We start from the raw sequence: 15,344 nt of genomic DNA, 5'->3' as shown, positions 1-15,344 counted from the left end.
AGACGACAGGACCGATATAGTGTCGTCTGCTATTTGCGCAGTAAGCCACGGTCATGTATTTTCGTGCTCGTTTGACCATGTGAAATATCCTGCGGCTCAGCCACAAGGTATTCCGTAGCAGATGACAGAGCCAATAGTGTCGTCTGCTATTTGCGCAGTACGCCACCCCCGCTATTCCGACACCGTGCGAATCCTCAACATGAGACGCGGCGGAACTTCTGCGCCGTGAGCAGTTTTCTCGCTTTTTCTTCTACTATAATATTCCGCGGGGATGTCTCTCGTGTGAATACACGATCATGTACCTTCCATCACTTCGGGTCAGTCGAATTCCAGCTATCTATACTTTCGGTTTGTCAGTCACCTTGAAGCGCGGGACGTCATCCTCAGATCGAGTGCGGCGTAAGATGACGTCCAAGAAGACGACGTCCATTGCGCAAGACCAGCGCGTCGTCAAAGACAGGAAAGAGGGTGGAACAGCGCAGGTGCGCAAGAAGCAACGGCTCGTGTCTCCTCCTTGAAAGTGGGACCGTTTCACCTGTCACCCACAACGGACACTTTCAAGGGTGACCGCGGAGTCTTCGACTCGGGGCCGTTAACGTCTCCAGCTTCACCTGGCTAGATGGGAAGTGATTAGACGCGGAGTTAAACGGGCTTCGTACTATAGACAGTGAAAGACGCGTGCGTCCTTGCTCCCAGCTCACCTGCTTCGTACTATGGCAACTGTTAAAGGGGAGCTGTGTAAGATGTTACGACTTGAAATGAGCGCCATGGCGGTCACCTGTCTCTTCATTCTTCGACGATTTTTTAATGGGCGTTTTATAGTACGTGGACAGCTGGCGTGGTAATAGCTCGTGTCCTATTGTTTTCGTCTTTGTAATGACAATATTTTATACAGGAGAGTAGGATGTACAACTTGAACCCACTTCATTGATGACTTTGCCTGATTTGTTATCTGAAAGGGTGGACGAGGTTTAGAAATGAATAGTTGAATTACGCGACTTTCACCTTTCATTCGACTCAGAAAATGGTGAACTGATAAAAATAAATAAACTGGATTGGGTTGCAAAAATAAAATACTGACAGTGCTTGTTTCCTTCGCGTTACGTTTTCTTAACTATATCACCCATGACCCAGGCCTTATCTCTACGATACACTGTTTTGCGGATGGCAACACCTCCCAAGCAGCACAATGTACTGAAAGTCGAGTGCAATAGGGGAGGACGGTATGTGTCTTATCAATGTTCTTTAGTTTCTCGAGTCTGTTCAAGGCCTTCCACCTACCCGTCCACCCCTATTGCACTCGACTTTCAGTACATTTTGCTGCTTGGGCTGCTTTTGCCCGCGTGCCGTTATCTGAGATGAATCCTGGAAAGTGATGATGATGACTCATTCTGTGCAGGGTCCTCTCATTGTCTCAAGAAGCCGATAAGAGGAGGATATTTTCTCCTGACGGTCCGATAGTTTTGTTTCTCGTATCGGCTGGTCTGCCGTCTTAGCCACCCTCTTTTTCTTTGTCTCTCCCGATAAGCACACAGACACACGCATCTCGTGACTTATGCCGCACAAGTAACAACCGCAATGTACAGGTGGACAATTCTTCGGGATGTGAAAATAATGTCCCACCGTGAGGCCTCGCAAGGTCCGTAAAATTGGGATAGCGTACATTTTATGCGAGTCATCATCTCATGTAATGCGTGTGTACGCGAAACCAAGTAAACTGATGCCAAAAATTAAGTGCGGTAGAATGGCAATTTGAGCAACAGCATATATGTATATATATATATATATATATATATGTATATATATATATATATATATATATATATCAAAGTGTGATGTATCATGTCTTGATAGACGGAAAACTTGTATGATGCTTGCTTCGTATATATATTATTTCGAAATGTGTGTGTCACTTCAAAGATGGACGCCGCAGCTTTAGTGCATTTTTATGCACATTGTCAAAAGAAATGAACTTTGAACTCTTTGATGTTTCCTTATGGACACAGAATTAGCCTCTTATCTAACCGTGTGCGGTGTGGATTTTGATGCGTCACACCAACCGGATACTCCATGCTTTCATTTTCGTAGCACCTGGATTATTGGCCTACAGCTGACAACCCATGAATGCAGGCAAACAGATCCTGTTGTTTGTGACCATCCTCTCTGCATAACCTTTTTTTACTCCCCCCCCCCCCCCTCTACAAACTTATTACATACAACCGCAGACTGACTCTATGACCGTGGTCTTAACTGTAGACTGACTGAGTTATTTTAATTTGGTATTTGGCTGTATTCTATATCCATATGACAATACCGAATTTATAGACACCGTACACAAATTTGGCACAACTTAAGTCGCAAATTTACTTATTCATCATCACTATACATGTATCTGTTGTCGTTGTTGTTGGACTTATATGCGGTAGAAACACCAGAGAAAGATGTCGCTAATTTCTCGTATTTTGCCTTTCAAAACCTCCTCTCATTCCCGTACACAGTTCGGAGTCGACATTATGCGTGTCTGTGCCCGATACAAAAGATACATTTCACAGCACGCCCCCTTTCATTAGGAGCAGGACCTTTCGGACATGGGGGCCACGTTTCCTGGCCACTGGACTGTCCTTCGTCTATGCATAGTGCAACGTCCTCGTTCAGTTAATGATCACACTCCTCTTTCTACTCTTTTTTTTTTTTCTCTCGTCCGGACGCTTTCGTTATTATCTGTCGCATTTCACTCGCACACACGGTTTCCCACCTGCGTGGTATAGAAACTTGGGATCTCTCCCCTCTTGTCACCCTTGTCGCGATATTCTGTAACGAAACATGGGGAATGATGATGGCACGGTTCAGCAGGTGGTTAGGTAAGGGAATCCACGCGAGATGGGCCGCTTGTCTTCGAAATGAGGTCATTTCCTTTTTGTTGCTTATTCACCACAACATCGCGACCATCATCAATATCATTCATCGCGTGCATAATATTACTGCCCTAGAAATACCCCGATTCAGTAGCGGATTTTCGTACCGTTAAAGGGTTTGAGACATTTTATGATGGTTATGTTTACTCAAAGAGGCATGTGCGCTAGTGAGCGCGTCGCATCATGCTGCGATGACGTCAGTAAGTGTCACGTGGGTGCAATGATCTTTGGGGGTGCGTGGGTGCAATTCTTTTATCGGGCCTTATATGGTAGTTGGGTAGGTTGACATTTTTTATTTATTTTTTTTTACACAGGATTATACAATTTTATAATAGAAATATATGGGACCTTCTTATACTGTCAAACTAGTAGTTCGTCATCGATACGAAGCGACTTTTCTTACACCTGTCAGCATCACTTACTCAGCATACGTTTCGCTTCAATTCCCCTGCCCTGCTTCGAAAATTCGTAAATCTAAACTACGAAGCTATGCCGCTACGGAGTGAATTTTTTAAATATTTATTTTATTTCATATAATCAATCATCATGGCTGAAAGACTCAGTACGAAAAATCTAATCTGCCATTGCGCGTTTCCACGACACACACACACACACATTAAGAAATAATGATGAGGTGGGGCTGATGCCGGCCAGAAGGCTGGGCACTGCCCCAATGCCAATTGTATAGAGAATGAAAGGTGATGATGATGATGGAGATGGCGTTTCCACGAATCTTCCAAAGAAGCCGCGAAACTTGATATAGTTTGGGATTCTCCAAGAGCAGGTGACGTCACCAACAAATCTGGCGTACGTCTCCTAGCAACAGCGCGCATCTCCGCCCTCCTCCCCAGGTTGGAAGACTGCCAGCGACTGTGGTGAGGGGATAGAAATTGGAGGGGTATAATGTTGCCGGACGCATGGGAAGATTGGACATCCGGTGACGTTATACTTCTCAGAGCTAGAAATTAATTTTATGATACTTCACATGGAGAATAGAGTGGAAAATACATGAAAAATAGAGATGATTGCAGTGACATAATTTAGGCAGGGTTCTAAAGGCACAAAATTTATTTCGTAGCGGGACTTTAATCACATAACTGAGAGCCGGCTCTATAGCCTGTCCCTTTAACCTTCTGTACGAATACCCTTTCGAAGACGGTACCGCACTCTGCATGAATGCGGTCGCAGGAATTAAACCCTCATTCGCGAGCTCGATCGCCGCGTGGACAGTGACACGAGGTCGCGACTTCCGGCAGCTACGTAACTTCCGGCGGGCCGTCTCGCCGATGCATGTCCAGCAGACGCGAAAGACAACTAGGGCTGCGAAAGGATATGCATCCATCCTGTTGCCGCCGCTGTCTTTTATTGGCGCAGGCGTCGTCGTGGCTTTGTTTTGCGACGTATTCTGCTATGTCTACGAGGCGGAACGCGGGGCTTCCGGGAAACGGTGTCCCAGGGCCACGATTCTATCGTGTCTCCCCCTTCTGCTGATGTCCTCTTTGCCGACTGCGCAATGGAGCGTGGACGCCCTTCATCCGCTACCCAATCAAAACAAAGCGATTGTCGTCGCCAAAATGGGCTCAAAGAGGACTCAACCCTATTCTTCTGTGCGTTCTCGATGAACCTGATTATTGGGCTGCACGAAAGCATCCCTGTGTGGATTCCGTCATATCAATTCATTGCATTCTGTGACTGGGTATGCCTGCGGTCACTCCTTTGTGTGTTAGAGGAGGGGCGTTTTCGTAGGTGGACTTTTTAATAGATAAAAAAGGAGGAAAAAAGAGTGACGACAAGCACTTTGGGAGTGACGTGACGAATGATGTTTGCATAAAATGACAGAAAAGAAAGCGCACTTACAATTTGTATAATACCTGTAAGACTTACACCAAGGACGTTGTCGTGTCAGCCTGTCGTCCCTTCACTTTCTATGCGTTTTTGAAAGATGTGCTCGATGTACAAACTACCCCATGTTAACACTGTAGTGAAATACTGACTGTACTGTGCGCGTTATAAAAACGTAAAATGTTCGCAATTGCCAGTCAACATCCCCAGCTTCTGTACCTCACAGTCTGTCAACCACTTTCCATCGGTCTTGAAACCTAACACCCGTACTTCCTTTTGAACAAACACCGTCAGATAGCCATCTCCTATATATTGAAGAGGATATCCGCAGTTATGCTTCTCGACCTCCGAATTCCGATACTGATCTCTTGCCCTACATTGAGCACGCTCTTCCATCAACCTATACCCCACGATGTGCCAGCAGGAGACGTTATACACTTTTGATTCTCGTCTCGACGGTCATCCGTTTTAATTGTTCCCACGAGCAGCGGTCACACGCGTGTCTCTGTGAGCAAGGAGATGGCCAGGTTGTGCACCGCATAACGGGATACGAATCGACAAAAACAGACAAAGCACGTTGGAAGTCCGCCCACCCGTCCTGGTACGTCGCAGATGGCAGACGAGAGGTCCTTCCAGCTGATCAACCGCTACGACCAGCACGGGGACGCGCGGAGACCGGAGTCCCGTGAGAATGGCGATCTGATGGGGGAGGGGTAGACACGAGAGAGATAAAAAGCGAAAGTGGAAAATAACGACCAAGAAGCTGGTGTGTATATGCTTCGGCAACTCTACATGAGCGAGTCAATTGGTATGCGTCACAAAATAACAGCGGTCACCGCGCCCTCCATGAACTGCTGGCTGCTGCGGTATAGAGGTGGGGCGCTCTTGCGGTAACGGGTGTTTGTGGGTAAACGCGGCATGCGATATTGGTGCGTTCCAGTGTTATTGACTTTATTTTGAAGCGTTGAGGTACGTGCTCTACCTCTATGAAGCCGTTGGTATTGGTATACAAAGCCAAGAGGAAACGCAGCTAAGAGCAGCAGTGTCTGGTATATAGAACCTGAACCTGACTCTAATAGCGCAGGGCAATCACCAAATTGCAACCACGATCACCCGTTCGTCAAACTGCGCCGACAAACTGCTTCTTTTTTTGAGTCAATGGCAGACCCTTCTTTATTGGTATATCAGCCATTCCACTTCGGCTCACCTCCGTGTGAACGCTATACTTCTGCGACGCTCTTAGTGGAGATGCATATAGCAAGCAATATATCCCCTACCTCTCACTGTCGCTTAAGGCGGCAAAAGGTCTGATCTCAAGCGCAGATCCACATGTACGACAATTTTATGTACACGCGGTCGATACCATGACACATGGTACTTGGTACGAAGAAGCGAAACGACTTGCTGAAGCATAAAAAGGAGAGTCCAGGTCGAGAGAAGAATATCATTAACGGGGAGCAAGACCCAATCCTTCCACTCAATATTTAGGAGAAACAATCTAACGGTAGGCTACGACCCGCAGGTCCATTATGCATTCCTGGCCGGGGTCCGTGACTCTGCCATGTTTATGCATGAGGCCTTCGGACGTTCCGTTTGGGGCTTATAACTGCACGTGGCCGCGTACAGAAAGAAAGAGAAGCTGTCGGGCATGAGTTTGGGCCCATGCCTCGTCACCGGTTTGCGTTGGCTGGTTAAAAGCCTTTAAGGGGAATGGGTGACTGTGTACGCGCTCAGTGTAATGAGGCTAGTGGTCGTTATTGCATTGCGGATCTTCCTTTTGCATTCTGTTTTCGTTGTGTTTCGTTATTATAAATAATGAAGTAAAGAGAAGACACACCAGCGGCATGGCAGAGCGGAATAAGGCGTCCCGCTTGTTGGTGGTAGCCAAGGTCGTACTAAAGACTGGGAGGTGGTGGGTTCGAATCCTACCACCGGCTGTGCTGTCTGACGTTTTCCTTGGGTTTTCCGAAGACTTTCCAGACGAATGTCGGCACAGTTCTCCCTGAAGTCGGCCCAGGACGCATACTAACACCCCTGTCCCACACTCCTTCCTGCTGCCCTCTCTCCATCTGTTCACATCTGTACGCCGCTCATAGCCACCGTTGCTTCACGGCGCTAACACGGACTCAAAAAAAAAAGAGAAAACACTGCTTCTCGTCTGTCCCACCTCTAACACGGGATTGTATTAAAACTTGTGAAACGAAGGTTTCACCTCATGTAAGAAAGTCATCGTGGTTAAATGAGTTCTCCCGTGGCTTTACCGTATACTCCCCCTACGCACCGCGCCACAAAACATTTCCTCCCTTTACGTCACCTATACAAGAAAACCTTACGGCACTCCACCCCACCAACCAAAGGAGAGAGAGAAAAAAATGAAAACCACAGAATAACTATATGTCATAAGTTGACGTAACATAAATCTCACTCTCTATCTATCTCTGAGGGGAAAAACAATAACACGAATGCGAGTACGAGGCGCACTTCGCGTGGCAGGGGCCTGTCCTGGCCGCGCCCGATGTGTGTCCACGAAAGGTGAGGACTCGCCAAGAGAATAGCTTCCGGAGCGGAAACCCAAAGAGCAGAACCGCAGCAACCACAAAAGCCGGGAAATGCTCTCGCAAGTAGCCGGATATCAACTTCCGATCCGGGCAAGCCACCCCGGAACGCCGTCACGCTGCACGTGCACCCGCTATGGCCGTGGACGCTTAATTGACGGCGGAAGGTGGTGGACTCCTTATTGTTCCCCTCGGCGTCCCTTTTCGATTTCTCCATACCATATCGGAGGTTCCGGAGGAACTGGAACAAACACAGGCGTGGGCGGCGCACGGGGTGTGATCCCGTGGGACCAGCAGCGTCCTTGTTATGCAAGGTCGCCGCAGGATGTCTGTGTCTTGTCACGGACTAAGCAGGCGGTGGCTTCCTCTCTGTATGTATATGTACTTTGCTTGTTGTTTGTCAAGTTAGCAGGAAAATGTCCGACGACGATTCGCTTGGTTTGCATGGAATTTATAAGCTACGCTAACAACGCGAGAGACATCCGCTGCTTCCAACGCCTTATAGCATCGTCAATTCGTCATCATATGCTTGTGGTTGTTGTTTCCCTGGGTGGAAAAATGAAAAAGAAGAAAAGGACAGAGAGATAATTCATCAGCGCGAAACCTAGGAGTCCCAACCCATTACCGGATTACGTAACTCCTCAAGCTGTCCACTGAAGCGACCCGTGTCCCTCACATTTATATAGTGAAGCCATTTTGACATTGATAATGACCTCCATAACAATCCTACACACAGCATCATCAACGTCCGACACGAAAAGTGCAGGAACCGGTATAACAGCATCCACCGGCAGACAAAACCGTTCGGAACCGTTACTCGACTCTCGACATTTCGGAAAGGCATTTTAGACCGTCTCCGTTTCTGCCTTTGCCCCTCTCCTCCACGCAAAACTCGTCGCACAACTAGCAAATGTCCAACTAAGCGATACGACGTCGAACGCAGCCCGTCCAACAATAGCAGGGGACCGTACTACGGCGTACTACGAAGGGGAAGGAAATGCACATTTGCCATCCCCACAAGGCGAACAAGGGGGGGATCTAAAGCAGACAGCGGTTTACCCAACCGTCCTTTTCGCCATTTTTATTCCTACCTTTTTCTGTATTTGCCTTCCGTCTGCATATCATTGTGTCCTCCCTCCCCCTGTCTTCGGGGTGGAAAACCAGAAGTCTGGTTTGTGTCCACTTGAAGACGCTGGGGTTCACTGGCACCGACAAGTCTTTGCCTTTTTACTTTCTCGCATCTGGTTCCGGACTCCGTTGAATGGTATGGACCCGCGGTTCAATTCTCCTGCCGAGGAAATAATCTTGCCTCGAACATTGTCGATTGTCGATTTTCAGCTGTTCTGCGTCTTGAGAGGACGGGAACGACCAAGTGTCGAAGACGTTCGCAGACGCCTTTTTCTTTCGCACCCGGCGGTAAACATGAGAATGCAAGGCGATTTTTCTTTTTCTTTTCCTCATTCCTTTTTTTTTCTTTTCCGTGGCGGCTGTTTGATACAGAGATACAGCTGCGACACGGGGCATTTTACAAGGAGAAGATCGCGATCGGTATAGAGTCCGAATTTAGTTCTTCGAGGATATCGCTGATGTTGGCTAGTGTAGTGAAGACTGATAGTAGGGAATAGTCTTAGAAAGACGTACAGTAGGCTATAGTATAGGGGATTTCAAAAGTCAGTGAATGCACGCAATGTACCTTCTATGCACGTGAGTTTCCAAAGCATAAATGAGACAGAGGGCAGGCCATGTCAGAGTCAAACAATATTTCGCGAACCGCCTCATATCGACAGAACTTACAGGTTCACAACAAGCTGTTTCGCTGCTGTTCCGATGCAAGCGGCATGCATGCATCCTGACGGCGTCAAGTACACCACTTCCAACATGATATAGCACGTCACGGGGTAGAGTGGATATGTGTCGCATCCGTTGCTGTCACTCTGGCTAAATGCATGACGACATTCATAAGAAAATGCATTCATGTCTTGACTTCTCGGCTTCTCTCTCTCCTTCACCGTACTGCCCACTCCCACAGATACTAAAAGCCCCCCTCGTCTTTCGGCCGGTTTTAAACTTTTCTTTCTCGTTTCCTTTCGTATCAAATATCTCGTACATTTTGTTATGCCTCCCACCCGCCACTTTATACGCAGAAACATCTTCAGAAGGCGTCCTTCCACTTGTGTAGCCTTCTTGCTGTCAGAGACGGGTGCGCTTAATGCGCAATCCGTGTTCGCCTGTCCTTGTGATCAGCCTTGCGCTCCCCCCAGCCAACTGTGTAGCGACACGCAGGAAAAAATGTAACTGCGAACGACTCCTAATGAGGAAACATGAACGCCCTTCTTCTTATTGGATCCGGAGGCTATGGCGAGCGTCATCAAGCGCTGCATGTGGAGAGCTCCAATGAAAGATGTGCTGTTCTCAGAACTGTTCTGGTATAGTGACTGTGTCTTGTGAGTGGACCATCTTGGACGAATCTGGTCGCTACGTTGATGCATGTTATGTGACGCGGTTGAGGTAGATTTGTTTTATCTTCCTATAGTGTTGCATGACAGTGGTTGTATACTTCTGGAAGCCTGCACCTAGTCGCGTTTATTCTTAGTATATTACTGCATATCGGCGCTGTGCACATGTTCCTGGACCCAAATTATGAACATTTCACGGTCTGTAGAAATCTCCTGTACTTTTATTACATAGCACATACAGATTGCGCTGCAAAACAGATGGAATTTCGGCGTCAAGCTCAATACCCGAGTCATCTCAATTCACTTTATCACATGAAGCCGGCAGAACGATTAGCACAAAGTAACGGAACGGTCTTGCAGACACAAGACACGCGTTAGCATAGCCGTTCCACCGCCCCAGACCGGAGTGCGATGACCCTGCAACGTTACGCGAAAGGCCCCCAAATCGGTGCGATTGTAGCTTTCCTTGACTTTAACTCGACGCGTCCATCAGTAAACCACATTCGCAAGGAACGTGAAAGGTGTCTTCCCGCACGCGCGCGTAGCGGTAAAAGTGAAAGTGGTCTATCAAGCGAAGCCCCCCCTCCTGAAAACGAACGGTGGCACGCGACGCGGAGTCCTTCTCCCCGTAGCATGGTAGCAGTGTAGTAGTAACTGTGGTAGCCGTCCCATCTGGCGCGTCATTAACAGGCTTTGTGGGTCGCTCCTTGGCTGGCGTAGTACGTCCGCACGTACCACCTGCCTAGTGTACCTCCTCACCCACCGTGTGTTCTCCCCTACAGGCTCGGCCAAGTGTGACGCCTGTGTGAGATGTGCTCCTGAGGCAGCGGAAGTGGTTGCCCTCCTCCCCCACCGTCTGCAGCCAATCGCAAGCCTGCGTCTTGCCGTGATGTCATCGGAGGAAGACTCTGCAGAAGGCCCCGATCGCACTTTCCTCAGGGCCAAGGCGAAGCGCGCGCGACAACGCGTAGACGCCGGCGAACCGCGCTCCGGTAACAACAGTCTTGTGGCGTCGCCGTTCCTCCGATCGCCCCCGGCATTGCGCAATGGATTCATGAGTAGCCCTAAGGGGTTGGACGACCTCCTCGAAGCCGCTGCTGCCGAGGAGGCAGAGGTGCGTCCTGCTAACGGTGACGCTACCCCGCATCTCTTACGCGACATCCTGCAGTCGAGAAGGGAAGACGACGAAGAAGAAGACGAGGAGGAGGAAGACGTTGAAGACGAGGCGCCCTCAGCTGACGCGGCGTCGTCCATGGACTGCGTTACTGCGCGAGCGTCTGACGACGAAGACGAGACGGGAAACTCTGTCCGGACGTCCGGAGGATCTTCAACTGGTGCCGTTGACGCCAAGAAAGCACGCGTCGAGAACATAGTCTCCAACATGCTGCTTGGCCCTCCCCGGCCCGGTCCCAATGGGAATGGAGGGTCTGATGCCCTATCCACACCGGTGAATGGATGCAAGAAACGGAAACTCTACCAGCCACAACAAGCCAACAGGGCAGCGAGTGGTGATGAGGAAGAGGATGGTCTGGATGATTCTTTCGATGAGGAACCTAACGCCAAGCAAAGACGCTTAGATCGAGAAGCCTTCAGAAGAGACCTCCTCCGACTGCAGACTCAAGTCGCCACGATGCAACGTCGTTACGATGAAATGCGCAGCGACGAGGAGGACCTCGTCTCCGAGGACTCTGCGGCCGACGACGTGTCAGCGGATGCACCGAGATCGTCTCCTTTACGTGATGTGAAACCTCCAACGAGGGATGTGACCCCTCCACCGATATTATCCGACACACGCGATGACCGCGATGTCAAAAGACCTCATCCCGAAGCGCGACAGACTTGTATTGTGCGACCACAACCCGCGATGGACGTGGACCGGCTCGTATCGGCCCTCAAGAACGAGATGACACAGATACTTCCGCGAGTGATAGACGGAATTGTGTCGCGGTTCACCGACCGACGATCCGAGGCCCGTTCCCCTGCTACCACCACTAAGGACCAGAGCCTGCTCACCCAAATGTTGGACAGTAAATCTCCCCGCAGCATGAACGCTGCGAAAGTGATCGACCGTGGGCGTCTCAATGGTCACGTGCAGCCTCCTCAACCGCCCTTGAATGCGGCTTCCTTGCGGAGTTCCCCGTGTGAAGCATCTCGAACTCTTTTTCCCGGTGGCTCTCCTTACAAAGCGGCCAGTTTCGGTAACGGCGACCTTCCAGAGCAGACAGAGGCTATGTCTTTGGTGGTTCCCGCAAAGAAAAAGAGGCACAAGGTCACGGACACGCGGTTGACCCCGCGCGACAGCCCTAAGTGCGGCGAGACGCCCGGGTTCCCGCCTCCACCGCTTGTCCCTGTGTCTCTGCCCACGACGGTTGCCATCCCGAACCCGAGTCTGCATCACCATGCGGATGTGTTCTCGTTTCATGTGGACCACCCGCGGTTGTACGACGAGGACGGCCATCCGGGTGCACACCATCCAGGTGGACATCACCCACCCCCGTTGCCGCTCATGTTGACACACTCTCCGGACTCCCTGCATTACCCTGCATTGCATCCGCCTCCGCCGCCACCACCACCGCCGCCATCGGCGAGGCACCAGCAGGAGAATGACTCGGACAATGGTGATAGCCAGGGTTACGACTCGGGCATGGCTATGATCTCATTCCTCAAGTAAGTTACCAACGGTGTCACTCCTATTATTACACGTGCACGTTGATACCGAGAGACAAAAACATATTGCGTTGTCGACGTACCGGGTATTGCTAATCTGCCATTGTGTGCTGAAGCGCTTGCTTCCTCGCGATTCATCATTAACCAGGAATGTATACAGAGGTAGGGTAATAAATGATGACCTCCTGATTGCGAAGTTTGCGAAATACTTCCGTCGTCATGTTTTTGGTAGTCAAATGGGAGCTTTCTCAGAAATACAGAAATATGTCTCGATGTCACATGTGCCGCTTACGGAGTTATTCTGCCCTAACGTATCATCCTACATATGTACTCTACATATGTATGCATGAGTATGTGTTCTTCAAACCCGATGCTGAAGCGCGGGTAGTGCTAGACAAATAGAAGTGAAGTCTGTATATTCCTGTGAAGGAAATCGAGATTTTCGTGTGTTTAACATGTGATAACCTATATGGTGGAGACGTCTCACATTCGAACGGAAAGCATGTGCCAGAAAATTACGGTATCGAAACAGCATACTAAGATCCCGAACAACGTTCAGCCTATTGGGCCTCGGGTAACGTTTAGGGTTTGGATGCATACGTGTTGAAAGCGTGCCAAGCCACATCGCACAGTTGTTCCTTCAACATGTATGTATGTATGTACTGAGATATTAGGTCGCTTGTACCTGGAATTCCGCCTCAACACATTATTCTTTCCAGAAGACAGCATCGCAGTGATGTCTTCTTAAGGTTCGGTTTGCGTTATCTTACATTAGGGAGTTTTAAAGAATCGTAAGGGACCTCCGATTCCGACTCCGTATCGTTGTCAGTCAATCAGCAAGTAACGTCTGCCCCTCCAAAGGAATCAAACGATTGACTTATCATGTTTTCGGAAACGTTATCGTGAAACTTCTACGTTTTTATAAAACTTCTTATTGAAGGAAATAATGCTAACGATAGACTCTTGAATGGCAGTCGTTATTTGTGCAAAATAATTTTCCTTATACGGAAACTGAATAGAGATTGACGACATTAATGCAGCGTCACTTGCCACCGCGGGGTGCTTTCCACCGTCGTCTATATGGACCAGCTAAACGACTTGTGGCGTGAAAAGAAATTTGGCAGCCAATTACAATGTCTACAAAAACAATGAGAAATGCATCCTAAAACAACCTATAACATACGTACTTAAGGTAATACAGGTAACGCAAGCTGCCACACTTTGCAAAGCGAGAAATATGTAGTACGCATCTATCCATGTGAAGGAGTGCGAGACGTCGATCAACTATACGGATCAACTTACACCACCACCACCAAAGTAACTGGTGCAAGTGATGTGGAGTTGCGGGCCTCACATTAGTGAAGCCAAACTCTCCATTTTTTTCTTAAAACCAAACCAAACCAACCATACGGTTGCAAAATGTTTCTATGTCCCGCACCGAGATGGACTCGTTCAATAGCTTTTCTGGTGTGCCGGTTGCTGGTGTGTTTGCAAACCGGAAAAGCCATGTAAAGTAGACTTGTCCTGGTTACATGTTGTTCCTTGTACTGTTGCGGTACCAGGTACATCAATGGAGGCGGCGCCGGAGGTGGAGGCAGCGCTCGCGGCACGCCGCCGGGGCCCCTAGCCCGCGACAGCTCAAGCCAGAGCACGGGTTCAGACTCCCCCGGCGGAGGCTACAAGGGATCCTCCATGTCTGGCAGCTTGGGGCCCGGCGGCTACACGAGCACACTCACGCCCATGCACCTGCGCAAGGCCAAGCTCATGTTCTTCTACGTGCGCTACCCCAGCTCCGCCATCCTCAAGATGTACTTCCCGGACATTAATTTCAACAAGAACAACACGGCACAGCTCGTCAAATGGTTCTCCAACTTTCGGTGAGTACACTTTTGTGCGTATCATTCTGGCAAGGCACGTCGTCCACTATTGTTTGTGCCTAAGTCCGCCGCGTTGTGTTAGAACAGTATGTACGGCTAAGGTTGGTCATATCTGCGTTCTGGAGCTTTTTACCGTCTGTCACACCAATAAGGTATTCATCACGACTGCGAAGAGCAGACAAGCTTGTCTCTGGCACTTTGCTGCGAGGGAACCATGAAAACTTTACGCCTGCTCAAAATACATCTCTAAGTGTCTCCCTCTGTAACATCTAACGATCAGCCTTAAACAATGTTCACCTCCAAAACCATGCGATATCAGCTTCTCCTGCAAATCCAAGCTAAACATCCAGCAATTTCTCCTTGACAAGTCGGACGGTGTAAGCGGCTCTGAGAGACTTGAACACCACTGGTCAAGCACAATTAACCTCCGTGCGGAGTCCTTTTAAGGCCTCCCCGTCCATTCGGAAATATCTCACGGTCCGCCGTCCGCTCAGCCATTGTTTTCTCCCAACATTTCACCGATAAAACCCGACGTCTACGCGTCTTGAACCCCGGCAAGCCTCGAGAAGAAAGGGCTAGCACCTAAATGTATGGCCTGTCTGTTTTTCGGCCTTATCAGTGACCCTTACTGCTTGGCTGCCTGCTTTGTAAAGCTCTATGCGTGGAACACATAGCGGTCCTCAACTGGCGTAAATCATTTTCAAGCAAGCCGGTGACTTGTTAAGTGACACGTCGGAAAGGGGGAGTAAGATCGGGGTCAGGGTTTCGATTATGTTAGGTTTAGGTGTAGTAACCCAGGAGGCCGGATATTCCAAATGACTTATACGTTATGTCGCGAAACTGTTATGTCCTCAGTCGTCCGACAAGGCGCTGAGGGCACTTGAAAATTTTCTAAGTACAGCCGGGCTTGAGGCCTTGTATGTATTTGTCCCTTCTATGTGTTCCAGCGTCAGAACATCAGTTCTCTCTTGTATGGACATTCTATGACTTGCCGAGTGTGCTCTGTGTGTGCCCCCAGCGATTCCGACATTT

The 15,344-nt window shown here is 49.1% G+C and overlaps 1 protein-coding gene across 3 annotated transcripts in view; it reads left to right on the top strand.

The window, feature by feature from the left end:
- The window catches only part of LOC135396829 (homeobox protein prospero-like), a 101,824-nt gene that overhangs the window by 70,526 nt on the left and 15,954 nt on the right, over nt 1-15,344 (top strand). For all 3 annotated transcript variants that reach the window (XM_064628029.1, XM_064628030.1, XM_064628031.1), the window contains 2 exons: nt 10,551-12,435; nt 13,998-14,312. In XM_064628029.1, the coding sequence (XP_064484099.1) occupies nt 10,658-12,435; nt 13,998-14,312 (2,093 nt within the window). In that variant the 5' untranslated portion in view covers nt 10,551-10,657. The remainder of the gene's footprint in view (nt 1-10,550; nt 12,436-13,997; nt 14,313-15,344) is intronic.

This window comes from Ornithodoros turicata, chromosome 6 (genome assembly GCF_037126465.1).
Source record: "Ornithodoros turicata isolate Travis chromosome 6, ASM3712646v1, whole genome shotgun sequence".
NCBI classification, from domain to species: domain Eukaryota; kingdom Metazoa; phylum Arthropoda; class Arachnida; order Ixodida; family Argasidae; genus Ornithodoros; species Ornithodoros turicata.
Note: the sequence above shows the minus strand (reverse complement) of the source record. Positions and strands in the feature narration are given on the sequence as shown.